This window comes from Schistocerca piceifrons, chromosome 8, assembly GCF_021461385.2.
Source record: "Schistocerca piceifrons isolate TAMUIC-IGC-003096 chromosome 8, iqSchPice1.1, whole genome shotgun sequence".
Classification (NCBI taxonomy): domain Eukaryota; kingdom Metazoa; phylum Arthropoda; class Insecta; order Orthoptera; family Acrididae; genus Schistocerca; species Schistocerca piceifrons.
The window spans coordinates 398,917,742-398,936,604 of NC_060145.1; the positions used below are offsets into that span (position 1 = coordinate 398,917,742).

The window sequence follows — 18,863 nt, forward strand, 5'->3', positions numbered from 1 at the left end:
AGCAACTATCACATGGAACGGGCTCAGCAATCTGGAGGGGGCAGAGAGGGGAAAGAATAGCAGTTTATTGGGCCTGTTAGCAGTCGTAGTCCACACACACACTCTGCCAGACAGTGCTCTTCTCTCATCCCACCTGTACACTGCTATCCCTTCCCCTCCCCACCCCTTCCAGGTTACTGCTTCCATTCCACACGATAGTTGCATTCTGGTCTGAGATGCCGGAGAGTACAGTTACGTGTGCATAAGTGTGCTTGCTTGTGTGAATGAATGTGTGTGTGTGTGTTTCTATCTTTTTCAGGTGAAGGCTGTGGCTGAAAGCTAATCTGTAAATGTCTTTTAATTATGCATGTGTGCAACTTAATGAGTCATATTTACAGCAAGTAGCAGTCTGTCTTCTCCTTACATTATTTATATTTCAACGTGGAGTTTACATTGTTTGTTACAATATATATCTGGCATTACAGGATGTGAATACAGACCAAAGGTTTGTATCACAGCTGACATAGTGCACACCAGACAATTTTTAACATAGTGTATTGCATGTACAAAGGCCTATACACTGTTGTGACATGTATGCATCACATCCATACATCAGCTAACCATAATGTCCGCAGCTCGTGATCTAGTGACTAGTGTTGTTGCCTGTGGATCACGGGGTCCCAGATTCGATTCCCAGCCAGGTCAGGGATTTTCTTCACCCAGGGGCTGGGTATCTATGTTGTCCTCATCATATCATTATCATTCAGTAAGTGCCGAGACTGAACTATAAAGATTTGGAACTGGTACGGGCACTGATGACCTCGATGTTGAGTGCCCCACAAACCAACATCATCATCATCAGCTAACCATAAAATTTGTCAAAACAACTTCAAAAGTTCACTTCAAAGTGAGCCACACAATATTTGGATCTTGAAAGGCATCAAGAGGAAAGAGAAAGTTATTTATTCAGCTTAGTGCTTAATATACTCTTACATACATACATACTCACTCTTAATAGCCTCATGGGCAAACACAGTGTAGTACGTTGTTCTCAAAGTGTAAATATAACCATTTTAAGATAGCCAATAAAACATAATCTCAAAAGTACGCACACAAATGCAGTAATATAAAATCGTGATTTACTCGACTTGACTGACTTGGCTGGTACTCAGTGCGATGAAGTCACAGCAAGAGAATGTGTGTGCGGGAGATACAGGTTCAGCTCCGCAAGCCAGTTGAGTGCTCGTGTTGAGACTACCTAGGCCCTAGGCAAACAAGTGTGCTGCTGACTACAGACGTGGCTTCTGCCACACATGAAGAGGCGTCAGCCAGTCACAGCTGTTCGTCTCACTAAGACAATCTTTGTGACAAATAAATACTATGAAGTACACATCTTTATGGATTAGGCATATGTTAACATTGATTACGGACTTTCTATGCTAGTGGAACTGACTCCTGCTTCCTCTGCCTCTTACGTGAAAGCAGAGAAAATGTAACTCGAACATCAGGCAGAAATGGCATGAAGAGGACCAACACAACAACAAGAATAAATTGGCTGCCGCCTCTAGCAGCAAGGGTGCTTCTCTTCACTTAAACAAAAATTGATACAAGCAAGGCATAAGGTCCACTCATCCACCAACTGAGAATGGAAGTTCTGAGCAACCACACAGAACAGCCTGTGCTGCTAAGCTCACAGAGCAGCAGAACCTGCACCACTGGAAGACGTTGTTAACAGCAATGAACTGGAAAATAAAATTATCAGTTCACTGAAGAATAGTAGTATTCCTAATAAGTAGAAGGAAGTAAAATCAAAGTGTAAGGTCACAATCTGAATTCCTTAGAATATCTGAGGGACAAGATGCTGAGAACTAGCTTCTTCTTCTTCTTCTTCTTCCCTTTTTTTTTTTTTTTTTTTTTTTTTTTTTTTTTAAAAGGGTATGGCTGCACAGGTTGAGATGTTTCAGACTAAATTTCAGTCAGATAGCCCCTTAGCTCCTTTCCTCTGTACTTCCTCCTGTGTGTGATAGAGAATTAATGAGAATATTGATTGAATCAGAAGTTGAGATACGTTGCCACTAGCATATTCCTTTATGGAGGGCATCATGTTTATGCCCAGAAGTGGCAATTAACACTGACCTTACAAAGAGATGGCTAGGCACAGCTTTGTCATGTTTCACTACCTTAAGTCACTTTTGTGGTCATGAGGCTGATGCCAGTGTCTGTTGTGTGTTCCCAAATACACTGAAATGCCAAAGAAAGTTGTATAGGCATGCATATTCAAATAGAGATTTGTAAACAGGCAGAATACGACTGTGGTCAGCAACACCTATATAAGACAAGAAGTGACTGGTGCAGTTGTTAGATCGGTTACTGCTGCTACAATGGCAGGTTATCAAGATTTAAGTGAGTCTTAACGTGAATATCAAATCTCTGACACCGCTGCAGCCGGAAAAAGATTTTGCGAGAAAGGGACCAACGAGAACTGAAGTGAAACGTTCACTGTGACAGAAGTGCAGCCCTTCCATAAATTGCAGCAGATTTCAGTGCTGGGCAATCAGAAAGTGTTAGTGTGCAAACCATTCAGTGAAACATCATCGATATGGGCTTTTGGAACCAAAGGCCCACTCATGTGCCCTTGATGGCTGCACGATACAAAGCTTTGCTCCTCTCCTGCTCGTCAACACTGACATTGGACTGTTGATGACTGGACATATGTTGCCCAGTCGGATGAGTCTCATTTCAAATTGTATCGAGCAGATAGATATGTACAGGTATGGAGACAACCTCATGTATCCATGGACCTTGCATGTCAGCAGGAGACTGTTGAAGATGGAGGAGGCCCTGCAGTGGTGTAGTGTGTGTGTGTGTGTGTGTGTGTGTGTGTGTGTGTGTGTGCGCAGTTGGAGTGATGTGGGACCCCTGATATGTCTAGATACGACTCTGATAGGTGACATGTGCATAAGCATCCTGTCTGATCACCTGCATCCATTCATGTTCGTTGTGCATTCCGACAGAATTGGACAATTCCAGAATTGCTACAGAGTGGCTCCAGAAACACTCTCCTGAGTTCAAACACTTCCGCTGGCCACCAAACTCCCTAGACGTGAACATTATTGAGCATATCTGGGATGCCTTGCAACATGCTGTTCAGAAGAGGTCTCCACCCCCTCATACTCTTACAGATGTTATGGACAGTTCTGCAGGATTCATGGTGTCAGTTCCCTCCAGCACTACTTCAGACATTAGTAGAGTCCACGCTATGTGAGGTTGCGGCACTTTTGCGTGCTCAAAGGGCCTCTACACTATATTAGGTACATGTACCAGTTTCTTTAACTCTTCAGTATACTTTATGGGTAGGTCAGTAACATAAATTCTCAACGAATTTGGTGGGGATCATGATCGCATTGATTAATTTTGTATGTTGGTCAGTGGGATAAGAGGGAACTTGAATATTCAAACACATTTATCATGCTTGCTTACGTTCTCTTTCATGGCAATGCCTGCATTGAAAGAGATTTATAAATTGTACTGTAATTTTATTCTTAATTCTCTTTGTAAAAAGTGTGATTTTTATTATTGAATTCTGGTCACACACTTTTATTTTGCTTCTCTGTCAGCTGACTTCGTATGCTCTGGAATGTTGACACTCTTTGCCACCCGTAACTATATAACAATATTATGCACTGCAGTATTAAGTAGCCGTTCTGAATATAGTGTTGATCTGTGTTGTGCATAGTGATTGCTAATATTATTTACAGAAATGAGTGAAGCGGGTGTAACTGGTTCTTCTAGTGATGCCCCATCAAATTTTGTCTCACTTCTGTGACGCATTAATCCATTACACATGCATCTTCATGTTTTCATTGGGCAGTGACTGCTCCATTTCATTTTGGGTGTGCAGTCGCAAATTCAGCTGCTTCTTGTAATAACTTGGTTGTGTATTGCTCAGCATCTTCATAGTGTGCTGAAAGACTCTTCATTACTCGCTCCATCGTTTTAAACTTGCAGACCATGCTACTGCACGTGTGGCCACAGATACACAAGTGCCAGAGACACTGTTGGGCAACAAAGAAGTACGATGTGCAAGAATTATATCTGTGGCTGCGCAATCAATCCACACTGGGATGTCAGTGTAGTATTTGGAGCAGCACTGTTGTGGCGTCTTTGTGAGTTTATTACGGAAAGCACCAGATTCCATGAATAACCCCTGGTGAAGCCACTATCTCTATTAATTAACATGGTGTTTATGCCCTGGGACATCCAGGTAAAACTTGGAAATTTTTTCATCCCGGAGAAAACCGGGAAAAGCCCAGGAATTTTTCATCGTTTTAATTTTCAATTACATTATTGTAGTTTTGACTGATAAGAACTGATACTCGAACAGAGAATTTTAACTTAACCCCCAACTGCAGACTAATACTGCAACAATAAAACATAAACGAGAGACTAACACCGTAATGAAACTTAAGTTGCAAACGAAATGTGCCATTAACAACAAAACACAGCGCAAACACAAGCATCTGCCGACAGCAAAATGTGTCAAAGGCCTTAGGACAAAAGTTATGTTATACTTCATACCAGCAAACTGCTTTCGATGAGCAGTAATGTCACAGTTGCTTAAGCTGTAGCAGCAAGTAGCTGGATGCTAGCTGGAAAATTTTTCTAGCATGCCCAAGCTGCCAGATTCGCATTTTTGCAGAGCAGTCTGAGTTGAAAGTTGTTTTTGTGATTTTGCTGTTTTCTCATTATTTACAGTTCCCACGTCACATTTCTGTTGCTAGGAGCTATCGAACGTATTAAAATACATCCACATAATTATGGAAGATTTAGATTTGTTATTGACAATCAAGCATTGTCTTGTGGAACAATGAAGTTATTTTTGTCAGTTTGCTAAAGAAATTTGGCTTTTATTAATTTTTTCCACAGAGGCAGACAATTTATTTGAAACGAAGTTTTTGCTTCCACACTACAGGCTAGTTTCCAATGTTTTCTGAATTTTAAGTGCAATTTTTCATCTTTTGGCATGTATGGCATAATGCCATAATAAAGAATCAAACCTGAGATAATACAATACTGGTAGTCCAAAAAATTGGCATCCATAAACCACACGGAAAAACTTAATACCAGGTAGGTCCCTACTTCATTGTGAATCTAGATATACAAATCTGCACTTTAAGCTTAATTGTGCATCTTAGTGTGGCTTACGAAATCGCAATGCTCTTGGAGTATTCTGATGTCCTGTTTCTTTTACGAAATAATGTAATACCTCTTAATGCTATATACATATGAACATACGTAAATGTTCACTTGAGACTGACAAAGTGGGTAAATTTGGGCAGTAGTATTGAATAAAATGTTTTATTTCAAATATATTGACAGTTTTAGTAGAGTTTTACAAACCTGCAAAAAAAAATTACCCACAAGGCCTTATATCTACTCCTCGAGTAGAATATAAACCGCCAGTTACACAGTTTCTTGGCTTCACAGGTAACCTTGTTAATTTTTTATACTTTTTGAAAAAGTTATTGTCCATAGTTCTGGCATTGCAAGAAATTTGCATTCCTTTTTACTAGGTTTTTGCTATCCTGTGTGAATGTAAACCTGATATTAAATACTGCATAATTGTATTGTAGAGTATGAATAAACAAAATTGACATTGAAATCACCGCTCAGCAAAATATTAGTGTTCTTTGAGTCACAGAATCTAGATTTGAAATTAATATTATGCTAAGGGTAGCTATCTTATTTTGCATTCCTCATTTGGATAGTACATCTACATCCATACTCCGCAAGCCACCTGACGGTGTGTGGCAGAGGGTACCTTGAGTACCTCTATCGGTTCTCCCTTCTATTCCAGTCTCATATTGTTCGTGGAAAGGAGGGTTGTCTGTATGCTTCTGTGTGGGCTCTAATCTCTCTGATTTTATCCTCGTGGTCTCTTCGCGAGATATACATAGGAGGGAGCAATATACTGCTTGACTTTTCAGTGAAGGTATGTTCTCGAAACTTCAACAAAAGCCCGTACCGAGCTGCTGAGGGTCTCTCCTGCAGAGTCTTCCACTGGAGTTTATCTATCATCTCCATAACGCTTTCGCGATTACTAAATGATCCTGTAACGAAGCGCGCTGCTCTCCGTTGGATCTTCTCTATCTCTTCTATCGACCCTATATGGTACGGATCCCACACTGCTGAGCAGTATTTAAGCAGTGGGCGAACAAGCGTATTGTAACCTACTTCCTTTGTTTTCGGATTGCATTTCCTTAGGATTCTTCCAATGAATCTCACTCTGTCATCTGCTTTACCAACGATCAACTTTATATGATCATTCCATTTTAAATCACTCCTAATGTGTACTGCCAGATAATTTATGGAATTAACTGCTTCCAGTTGCTGACCTGCTATTTTGTAGCTAAATGATAAGGGAACTATCTTTCTATGTATTCGCAGCACATTACACTTGTCTACATTGAGATTCAATTGCCATTCCCTGCACCATGTGTCAATTCGCTGCAGATCCTCCTGCATTTCAGTACAATTTTCCATTGTTACAACCTCTCGATACACCACAGCATCATCCGCAAAAAGCCTCAGTGAACTTCCGTTGTCATCCACAAGGTCATTTATGTATATTGTGAATAGCAACGGTCCTACAACACTCCCCTGCGGCACACCTGAAATCACTCTTACTTCGGAAGACTTCTCTCCATTGAGAGTGACAAGCTGCGTTCTGTTTTCTAGAAACTCTTCAATCCAGTCACGCAATTGGTCTGATAGTCCATATGTTCTTACTTTGTTCATTAAACGACTGTGGGGAACTGTATCGAACACCTTGCAGAAGTCAAGAAACACAGCATCTACCTGTGAACCCGTGTCTATGGCCCTCTGAGTCTCATGGACGAATAGTGCGATCTGGGTTTCACACGACCGTCTTTTTCAAAACGCATGCTGATTCCTACAGAGTAGATTTCTAGTCTTCAGAAAAGTCAATATACTCTAACATAATACGTGTTACAAAATTCTACAATTGATTGACGTTAGAGATATAGGTCTACAGTTTTGCAGATCTGTTTGACATCCCTTCTTGAAAATGGGTATGACCTGTGCCCTTTTCCAATCCTTTGGAACGCTACGCTCTTCTAGAGACCTACGGTACACCGCTGCAAGAAGGGGGGCAAGTTCCTTCGCATACTCTTGCATAAAATCGAACTGGTATCCCACCAGGTCCAGCGGCCTTTCCTCTTTTGAGCGATTTTAATTGTTTCTCTATCCCTCTGTCGTCTATTTCGATATCTACCATTTTGTCATCTGTGCGACAATCTAGAGAAGGAATTACAGTGCAGTCTTCCTCTGTGAAACAGCTTTGGAAAAAGACATTTAGTATTTCAGCCTTTAGTCTCTCATCCTGTTTCAGCACCATTTTGGTCACAGTGTGTCTGGACATTTTGTTTTGATCCACCTACCGCTTTGACATAAGACCAAAATTTCTTAGGATTTTGTGCCAAGTCAGTACATAGAACTTTACTTTCGAATTCATTGAACGCCTCTCGCATAGCCCTCCTCACACTACATTCCGCTTCGCGTAATTTTTGTTTGTCTGCAAGGCATTGGCTATGTTTATGTTTGTTGTGAAGTTCCCTTTGCTTCCGCAGCAGTTTTCTAACTCGGTTGTTGTACCACGGTGGCTCTTTTCCATCTCTTACGATCTTGCTTGGCACATACTCATCTAAGGCCTATTGTACGGTGGTTTTGAACTTTGTCCACTGATCCTCAACACTGTCTGTACTTGAGACAAAACTTTTGTGTTGAGCCGTCAGGTACTCTGAAATCTGCTTTTTGTTACTTTTGCTAAACAGAAAAATTTTCAGGCCCAGAAGACCAGCCATTTATGTTAATATTTAAAATTTTGCATTTATACTTAATATATCTGAAAGGGTAGCATATGCAAAAAAGAACCAATATTATAAGTGAAAGCTTATCTTTGCTTGTAGCTGTACTATATGTATATTAATTTGAACCTCAAACTTTTCCTATTTGTATGTTAGTGTTACTTAACAGTAACGATAGTATTGGCTGTTGACATCACATGTCCTATGCTGTTGACATCACATGTCCTATGCTCTGAATATCTGCTGTCATTGGCTGGTGAGATCATGTGACATGGGCTATAAATGGCTGACAAAAGCGCATCACAGTCTCGATTTCAGTGCTTTGGAAGCTAATTTGCTGTATTTGGTGGAATTTTTTGTTGCTGCGTATCAAAGATCTTACCAAAACACATTGTTTTTTGGCTGTTTCATTTCATAAAGTGCAGGGAAAATCTACACCGATGTATAAAACCTGTATTATTTAAAGGATTGGTAAGTTTTACAGCTGCGAGGGAAAGTATACTGTCACTTAACATGGGAAAAAATGTGTTTTTAACTGGGAAATCTGGGAATTTGTTTTTCTTGCCCACGTATACGCCCTGATTAAATTCGTTGCCAAATGAATGTCAGTTGCCTGTTTCACTGTCAGCTCTCAGAAATATGATGTGAACAGTAAAATTTTGTTAGTTTCGTACAATGGAGAGTGACCAGTATCAATGGTGTTGTGCCCCAGCCAATTTATTTCGCTCTAAGATGTAGGTGTACCTACAGTGTCTTGTACATCTTTCAGGGACTGTAAGAGCCATCCTGTCCAATGTATGAGGGGCCACATTCTCAACAGATCTTGCACATTGCACTTCGTCACCTACCAACGTCTCTGGTGCCTGTGTATCTGTGCTACGTGCACAGTGGCGCGGTCTAAGAGTTCAAAAAGACAGAGAAAGTGCTGGAGCATCAGTCTTTTAGTTCACTCTGAAGACATCTGAAGTATATAAAACTCAGATTATCTCTCTATACATACCAGCAAAATTTTTAAATTTAGTCATAAAATCTATGAAAATTGGGTAGGGAGTATGCACAATATGACCCTAGAAAAATGCAACAATTGATAAAACTCTGGAATTTTTTTATTTGAGAATCGCTGGATACCCTGTTCAGTTTCTAATTCGTAGTTCATATTTCAGCCACATGTGAAGTGGTACATGCATTTTGTGCATAATTTACTTTGTGTACTTCCTAGTGGTTTTGGATGTTAGAGTATAAATTAGAATGGAATATGTTCCACTGTAATCCTAACAGCTTCAACTCAGACTTAACATCTGACTACTTTATGTAGATTTGGCCAATCCCAAGACCAACACAAAGAACGCTGGCTTTACTCAAGAGGAGCGTGATGGCATGACTGCCCTTCTCAAGGAAGGATTCATTGATTCATTCAGACAGTTGTATCCTGATAAAACTGGAGCATATACTTTTTGGACATACATGGGAAATGCTCGGTCTAGGAATGTTGGCTGGTGAGTAACTTTCCACTGAATGTTCACACATTTAATTTCATATTTTGTGACTATAATTTTTCGTTTTTAATGTTGTGCTTTGATATGTGAATACTTGATAATTAGTATATTGTCTGAAACCAATCCATTGGAAACATCTTGGTGAAAGATTCATAAGTTCTTGTGACTAAAAGCTGTGACATCTCAATCTGTAAATTAGTAGAATAAATGTGTCAACACAAAAAAGGTGCCTTCTCTCATTGAACAGTTATGAAATAAATTATTAATTATTAGTGATGCATAGTAAGGGTATATTGAGGCTTTTATGTTAGTTAGCATTTTTCCAGCCACTGATTATACTGTGCCCCATAAACTGGATGTACCGTATTTACTCGAATCTAAGCCGCACCTAAAAAATGAGACTCGAAATAAAGGAAAAAAAAATTTCCCGAATCTAAGCCGCACCTGAAATTTGCGACTCGAAATTCAAGGGGAGAGAAAAGTTTTAGGCCGCACCTCCAAATCGAAACAAAGTTGGCCCATTGTAATATGAGACACAATTTACATCAAATGAATGACGATACAGCGACAGTAGTTTGGTTCGAGTGGTAAGCTTAGCAGTTAAGCTTTACCAGGTAGCCATTGCTATGCGTCAGGCGCTCCGTCCGTATTTATACGAGTACCCTTCCTTTTTCACGTGCTCTGTCTGGTTTGAATCTGATAAGTGCCGTTTTCTTTGTTGTAGGTGTTCACGTCATCCTAAGCTGAAAATGCATTACTGTACTGTGTCTTGCATTGTTTGTCGCATTCTGATAGTGCGTGTTTACGGCCTGTCGCCGCTCGCGGCACGGCTTGCTTTTGTGCGCGCTACCGCCGCTTAAAAAGAGAGGAATCGTCTCATTAGCAAAACAATAGCAAGAGACTGCTATTTGTTGTTACTCACACTGCTGCTTTCTTTGATAATGATCAACAAGAACCAAATAATAGACTGCATATGATAGAACATGTTCTGCACGAGAGTTCGGCGAAAATTTTTCTCCGTTTGAAAATCTTTGCGGCCGCTTCTTTAGTACATCAAATTCTGCACAGAAATTAGTCATCTTAGATTTAAAAATCTAGTCAGTTGCCGTGCTTCATTTCTGACTGTATCACATTAGGCATAAGAATAATACGAATATAAACATGAAACGATACGTATATTCTTCCGCGTTTGCTGTTGTCTCACTCTAGTTTCGTAGTTTATTAGGCAGACAGGACTTAAATGAGATAGCAGCAAACGTGAAAGAATACATGGCAAAATGTTTATATTCGATTATTCTTATGGTGAAGAGAATACTGCATGTGATTCACATTTCATCAGGTTCCTATTAGCAGCCATCTCTTCTCACTGGTAGGAAAAAATTCAGAACGTAGACTTGGCCATATGGACAAACATCCTAAACAGTCTTGCCAGTCGGATTTTCGTAGTAAATTGAAATTCTGCTACATTCGAAGATGAAAAATACGGAATTTGTATTTACTTCGTTGGATAATGTATGAAAATGCAGTGGTCGAAACTCGGGGCGGAGAAAAAAAAAAGCTCGTCTTCCACCTTTCTTTTTTTTTAAATTTATTTACTGACGCAGAGGTTTTGGCGAAAGTATTTATCTTTGTGCCTACACAGCATACCTGTGTAGCGCTACATATATTCGACAGAAGTTATAGTTTTAGTGGCACCTACCAACATTTTTCTGAACTCCGCTTGCTTTGCACTCGATTCTAAGCCGCAGGCGGTTTTTTGGATTACAAAAATCGGAAAAAAAGTGCGGCTTAGATTCGAGTAAATATGGTAGATACGGATAGTGAGAAATAGTGCAACAGATGGAGTATAGGGATAAAGGTGAAACCTCAAGGAGTAGGGCATATAGTGAAAGACGAAAACAAACTTAAATAGACATCAAAACACAATGAAATCAAAGAGAAAAATAAATAAAAGGATGGTATTAGTGGAATGCTGGTCAGCAGGTGGACACGTGTGAAGAGAGGAGGCAGGAGATGTAACTAAATTTACGTCTGGTATAGGATGGTGCAGAAAAACAAATGAAAATACATAATGTTGAAAGAGGAAGTGAGATCTGTTTGAAGGGCCAGGAATAATTACATTGGCAGGCAGAACATTAACTGATAAAGTATAGGAGATAAGGTGGAACCTGAAAGAGCAGGGAATATAGTGAAACTCTGTTTTCATTGCACCTATGAAGACTCAGCACCTCCTCTATGAGGTCATTAGCAATCTGTCCTTCCCATGTTGTTGTTGTTATTCTATCCAGGACTTTCCATTGGGATAGTGGTCTCAGGCTAGCATTTAAGAGTATCTGTGTTCAAATCCTAGTATGGGTATCCAGATTAAGGTTTTTGTGGTCATTCTAATTTGATTAAGGCAGATATTAGGATGTTTCCTTTGAAAGGGCATAGCGATGAGCAGATAGAGAACCAACTTGAGAGGATAAGATCGTAGACCTTCCGGCAACAAATAGACCTGAACTTATCAAATCAGTTAACACAGAGGAAGGTATTAGTGATCATAAAGCTGTGACAGCATATATGACAACGGGTCCTCCAAGGAATGTCAAAAAAGGCAGGAAGATGTATTTGCTCAGCAAGGGTGACAGGATACAAATTTCAGGATACCTCAGCAGTCAGCATCAAATATTCGGTGATGAGGATGAAGATGTAGAGAACAAACGGAAAAAACTCAAAGGCATCATTCAATATGCCGTAGACAAGTATGTTCCCAGTGAGGTTTTAAGGGATGGGAAAGATCCACCCTGGTTTAATAGCCATGTTAGAAGAGTGCTAGGTAAACAAAGAGCATTTCATCTCAGATTCATTAGAAGTAAAAACCTAGCTGACAAACAAAAGCTGAACGAAGCGAAAATTAGTGTAAAGAGAGCAATGAGAGAAGCATTCAATGATTTTGAAAGTAAGACGTTGTCAGCCGACCTGAGCAAAACCCCAAGAGATTTGCGTCGTATGTAAAGTCAGTGAGTCAAATGAGTCAAAATCATCTACTCATTCTCTCAGTGACCACACTGGCACAGAAATGGAAGATAACAGAGAGAAGGCCGAAATGATGGATTTGGTCTGCCGAAGTTGTTTCACCGTGGAAGATCGTAACACTGTCCCTCCTTTCAATCACTGTGCGAACATCAAAATGGCAGATATTGAGATAACCGATCGCGGAATTGAAAAGCAGCTACAATCGCTTAGTAGTGGGAAGGCATTAGGACCAGGCGAGATACCTATAAGATTCTATAAAGCTTATGCGAAAGAACTTCCTCCCCTTCTAGCAGTAATTTATCAAAAGATACAGGTCATTCCTGTTTTTAGGAAAGGCCATAAGACAGATCCACAATTATAGACCTATATTGTTGCCATCAATCTGTTGTAAAATTGTGGAACATGTTTTATGCTCAAGAATTTTGATGTTTTTGGAAAATGAACATCTCTTTAAAAATCAACATGGATTCCACAAATAGAGATCCTGCAAAACTCAGCTTGCTCTGTTCGTCTGTGAGATCCACAGCACAGTGGACAACGGCGGTCAGGTTGATGTGTTCCTTGATTTCAGTAAGGCATTTGACACTGTCCTGCATTGCTGTTTAATGAAAGAAAATACTAGCTTATGGAGTATTGGAGCAGACTTGCATTTGGATTCAATACTTTGTGCATGTGTGTGAATTCCTAAGGGAGTTAAAGACTTTCTTGCAGGTAGAACTCAACATGTTGCTCTTAACAGAACAAAATCAGCAGATGTAAAGGCAATATCCAGAGTGTCATAGGACCATTGCTGTTTATAATGTATATATAAATAATCTAATAGAAAGCATCAGATGCTCTTTAAGGCTATGTGCAGGTGATGCAGTTGTGTATGCCAAAGAAGCAACACCAGAAGATAGTAAAAATTTGCAGAATGACCTGCAGAGAATTGGTGAATGGTGCAGGCTCTTGCAGTTGACCCTGAACATAAATAAATGTTACATATTGTGCTTACATAGGAAAAGAAATCCACGAGTGTACAGGTACACTATGGGTGACAAACAGCTGGAGACAGCATCTGCGATAAAATATCTAGGCGTAACTATCCAGAGCGACCTTACGTTGAATGACTTTATAAAACAGGTAGTCGGAAAAGCAGACAACACACTGAAATTCATCAGCGAATCGTAAGGAAATGTAACTCCACCATGAAAGAGGTGGCTTAAAAGATGCTTGTTCGCCAGATTCTTGAGTATTGTTCATCCATCTGGGAACCCTATGAGGTAGGACTGTTAGAGGAGATAGAAAAGATCCAAAGGTCGGCGCATTTCGCAATGGGATTGTTTAGCTGGCAAGAGAGTGTTATGGAGATACTAAACAAACTCCACTGGCAGACGTTACAAGAGAGGGGTTGTGCATCATGGAGAGAATTACTATTGAAATTTCGGGATAGCACTTTTCAGGAGGAGTTGGAGAACGTATTGAACGTATTACTTCCCCCCACATACATCTTGCATATTGACCATGAGAAGAAAATTCGAGAAATTAGAGCTAATACAGAGGCTTACCGACAATCGTTCTTCCCACGCACTGTTTGCAAGTAGAACAGGTTGGAGGGATCAGATAGTGGTACCGAAAGTACCCTCCGCCACACACCATTAGGTGGCTTGCGGAGTATTGTGTATATGCAGATGAAATTTCCTACCCTATTTTTGTCCCATCTGAGTGTGTGCAAAGTTTTTAGTGTAGTGCTATGATGTAAAATCCAGTGTGTGATCATAAATGAGGATAGAGCTAGAGCAGGCAGATGAAAAGGATGAAAAATTGCTTAGCTGTTGAGCAAAATTCCTTCCCACAACATGCATGTGTAATATTGACTGGGTTTGGTCATTGAGGAAGGAAAAGGGAGAAACTGGACTGGTAGGTTTTTGGAAATTTGTGCTGAGTAAGGAATGTGCAGAAGGAACATAGTGTGAAAGTGGTGCGAGTACAGGGGTAGGTAAAAAAACAGTTCATGACAGGAGATACAGGTGGGTAAAGTTTACAGTAGATAAGGTCCTGCTCTGAATCTTCCACCATTCCCCTGCAATCCACCCCCCCCCCCCCCCCTCCCCCACCCCATTCCTCTTCTAACTGTGTTCTGGATACACTTATGTGTTCCACCCCAGGGCCATATTTTCAACACCCCTCCAACCTGTTCATACCTCATCTTTTCGGCTTGGATAGTGAAGCATGTTACCACACGACTACTGGGACACAGGCAGTTGAGCTGGCCAGTCTGGCTGTGGTTTCTAGGCAGTTTCCCACATCCCACTAAGTAAATAATGGGTGGGTACCCACATCCCACTTCACATACATGCTCACAAACATTAGGAAATGTTGAAACTTCCTGGCGGATTAAAACTGTGTGCCCGACTGAGACTCGAACTCGGGGCCTTTGCCTTTCGTGGGCAAGTGCTGTACCATCTGAGCTACCGAAGCACGACTCACGCCCGGTACTCACAGCTTTACTTCTGCCAGTATCTCGTCTCCTGCAAAACTTGCAGAACTAGCACTCCTGAAAGAAAGGATATAGCGGAGACATGGCTTAGCCACAGCCTGGGGGATGTTTCCAGAATGAGAAGTTTCATATCAGCGCACACTCCGCTGCAGAATGAAAATCTCATTCTGGATTAGGAAATGTTATCACACTTGCATATTAGATTACTCTAAACAGATGGGGTCTGCAGATTTCATTGGGGGGAGGGGGGGTTGTGAATAAGAGACTGATGGTCATAGCTATTTAGTCTCTTTAAACTCACAATTATCATCAAAATCATCCCTCACCTCGGTCACACACATTCCATTTGTTCACTACCCTGACTCAAGTGGGCGCATGAACTGATATCTGTGCTTGTGGGTGGAGGGGGGAGGGGGGGACATTATTGATCGAATGTATGTACAAATGTTTAAGGAAACTTCTTCTGCTTAGAATGCCTTTTGGCATCATTGAATTTTATTGTGAGAAAGTCTGAAAGTAATTTACGAGGGTTTACTGAAAAGTAATGCCTTCACCTTCGTAACTTTTCAACAGTTGGCAGCATTGGTATGCGGCAGGTACTGACGTGTTCCGCAGCCTCTTCTCTACAGTTCCAGTTAGCAGGAAGCCATAGCATTGAACGGTCATCTTGTTACGGTGTAAGGTATGGAACCATGCACAGATGGTCGTTGGTCAGTCAGTGTGATTTAAGCAATGTGCAGTCATTGAATTCCTGATAGCAGAAGGTGTCACCCCAAAGGAGATTCATCAGAGAATGAAAGTAGTTTATGGTGATTGTGTTGATGTGAGTACTGTGCGTCTTTGAGCGAGTAAGTTTAAAGATATTGAGGCACGAACATCTGACCTGCGTGACAGAGTTAGACGTCCTGTGACAGCAACCACCAAGTTTCACAAGCAAAATGTTGACAGATTGATTCAGGATGACCGCCGTATCACTCAGAGAAATTGTAAGCACAATCGGCATTTCACAAGAACATTGCTTGTCTATTGGAAGACCTTTGCATGATGGGTACCCCAGATGCTGACTCCCGAAATGAAAGTGCACAGACTTCATCGATCTGTGGTAACAAAAATTGTTGGACCATATCCAGGTACACTACCCCACTAATGTCTCTCTCAAGGAAAAAAAAAGGGGCCGTACACTTGGTTCTTGCCCAATGCACAAAAAACGTTCAGTTTAGGACTATCGCAAACATGTTGCAATGTTTGATGTGGATTCTCACTGCCACAAATCGTACAGTTGTGTGTGTTAACCTTGCCACTTAAGTGAAAAGTCAACTCGTCAGCAAAGAAGATTTTGCACAAGAAATGTTCATCCTCATTAAATGAGTTTAACATATTCACACAGAAGTTCTTTGCGAGCAATTTTCTCAGTCTTATTGCTTGTACGATTGTCAGTCTGTACGGTTTCAAATGCAATGGATTTCTCAACACACTCCAAATAGTTGTATGTGGGATTTAATGTTCGTGAGGAGCATGCCAGGTCGATTTCATAGGGCTGTTGACAAAATGTTGTCTCCGTCGTTCAACAAATTCGTCAGATGTGCTTGGACGACCTGATGATTTCCCATGTCTTAGTGAGCACCCTATTTTGACAAAACATTTATGCCGCTCAAAAATTGTAGGCCTGCTAGGAGGATCTTTAGCGTACCTGGTATGGAAATTACATTGAACTATTGTTGCCAACTGCGATTCTTCAAACCAAAACACACAGCTAGCACACTTGGGTGCAATGAAAGCAGCAATCTTTTATGCAACTGCCACTAGTACTCCTTACAGTGTGGTTATGCGCTGACGAACTACACGAAATGGAACTTGATGTATTTCCCTACGGACTGACACTAACAATGACAGCTTTAGGTACTATGAATTACTGTATATGAATTTTCAAATTTGTGAAGTCCTTTTTGAAACACTGTGTGTGTGTGTGTGTGTGTGTGTGTGTGTGTGTGTGTGTGTGTGTGTGTGTTCAGGCTTGTTTTAGGTAACCATTTTTGCCACAATTGCGTCGTGGTCACTGATGCCCGTTTCTATGTGGACATCCTCAAAAGAGATCAGGTCTGTTTGGTGCCATTAGATCCAATATGTTTCCATCATGGGTGAGGTGCCTAACTATTTGTTCTAGGTAGCTTTCAGAGAAGGCATATAGTACTGTTTCGAGGGTATCTTATTGAGCCCATCAGTAACAAAACTGTAACTTTCTTGATCTATAATTATTTCCAATGTGACATGGTAAGTGTAGTGTAGTGTAGTGTGTTGTTGTTTAGCAATGGATTGTTGTTGCGATGAGAGAGGATGGAAAGACTGAAATATGATGCCAGCACATGGTCTACTCTCAAACAGTGCACAGGGAGCTTCTAAACCTAAAATCCCCATCCGACATGCTGATCAGTCTCACAAGCCATTACTCCAGAAGACATTGTGGAGAGTATTGAAATGTAACTCTGTGTATTGTCTCATAGTTTGCTGACTAGAAATTTTATTACAACACTGTAATAGAAATTCCTTTTTCCCATCAGAATTTGAACAACATAACTTCAAATGAGGAGCCACCCACAAAAGTCCATAACTAATCGAGTCAGGTTAACTCACTGTGAAATTCATTTAGATCCTTTGCCCCCCCCCCTTTTTGGGGGGGGGGGGGGGTAAATAATTCATCCCATTGGAATGACACAATTGACAAAGTATTTATTGTTTATCATCTACATATGTACCTTTTTATCATAAACTAATGATTTTTGTTTATTTACAGGAGATTAGACTACTTCATCCTGTCAGAGCAGCTCAAATCAAATGTTTGTGACAGTATAATACGCAGTGAGGTGTATGGCAGTGATCATTGCCCCATAACATTGCTGCTTCACATGGAGCAGTAGAACTCGTACATAAGACTGAAGCAGGCATGCCATCCAAGCCACGTCATCAGTTTCACATTATCATAAAGGATAGTTGTTTTACATTTGTAATGAGAAAAACTATGCTACAATGCAAAGGTGATACGGTACAATTGCCCTCATGTTTTTCCCCCTTGTGTAATGTGTAATTTTAAGATGGGTTTGAACCTGGCAAATAATAATAATTTGACAGTAGTAGTGCAGTGTTACACATTGACAAATGTGCTGATAATTGGGAGTCTCACCAAGTGGTTTATCAGCCAAGCTATTTTGTGTTATTACTGAACCTGAGTATATGTGACTGACTATTAAAATCATACAATAATATTGCAATATGTAATTGTACTGCCGTTACTCTAGTTGCACTGATTTTGAGGCTACAGATCTTGGCATTTGTTTAAAGTGTTATTAATGCAAGCCATATATTTTATATACTTGATCCCAGAGATGTTTGATCAAACTAAAATTTGGGCATTAATGTTTTCAAATTGTGATTGTTTCGAACTTTCCAGCAGATGGTTGCATTTTGTGCTGCCTGTTTATACAGGTACAAGAAAGAACACCGCTGCCAGTTTTAGTCTCCAGCAATTTATGTAATGTTTGATGATACTTTAATTTAGAATTTGTCATAAGGCTTAGAAGAATTACAAATAAAATTTTTATATAAAACTTATTGTTTGCATGTACTGGAAATAAATGTGTCCAGTTTAGTCATTATCGTAACTTAAATCTTCTCAAAAACAAGTTGAAGAAAACAGAGGATACTGATTTGGCTCCAACGCTTATAAATTTATTACTGATGACTCAAAGTTAACATGATTCGTGTAAAACTTGTATTTCTTCAAACTGGAGGCTGTTACTTCTTATCATAACCATTGGATTCCAGCATATGTAAGAAGAGATGATGCAATAAGTGTTTCATTGATCTATTTGTTTAACTGCTTAAACACCTGTAAGATTAGTATAAGATTCTAAAGTAAAAGGGAAGTCAGAGGATTTGGGGAGGGGTGTTACATCATTGTTGTGAGGATAGTTTTAACAGGACAGCAAGTGGTATTATCTTTACGAAAGC

General features: G+C 40.2%; 1 protein-coding gene across 6 annotated transcripts in view; it reads left to right on the plus strand.

Moving 5' to 3' along the window:
• Positions 1-18,460, plus strand: part of LOC124711157 (DNA-(apurinic or apyrimidinic site) endonuclease) — a 70,629-nt gene extending 52,169 nt beyond the window's left edge. For all 6 annotated transcript variants that reach the window (XM_047241068.1, XM_047241065.1, XM_047241063.1 and 3 more), the window contains exons 6-7: positions 9,181-9,361; positions 17,650-18,460. In XM_047241068.1, coding sequence (XP_047097024.1) covers positions 9,181-9,361; positions 17,650-17,773 — 305 coding nt within the window. In that variant the 3' untranslated portion in view covers positions 17,774-18,460. The remainder of the gene's footprint in view (positions 1-9,180; positions 9,362-17,649) is intronic.
• The last annotated feature ends 403 nt before the right edge of the window (positions 18,461-18,863 follow it).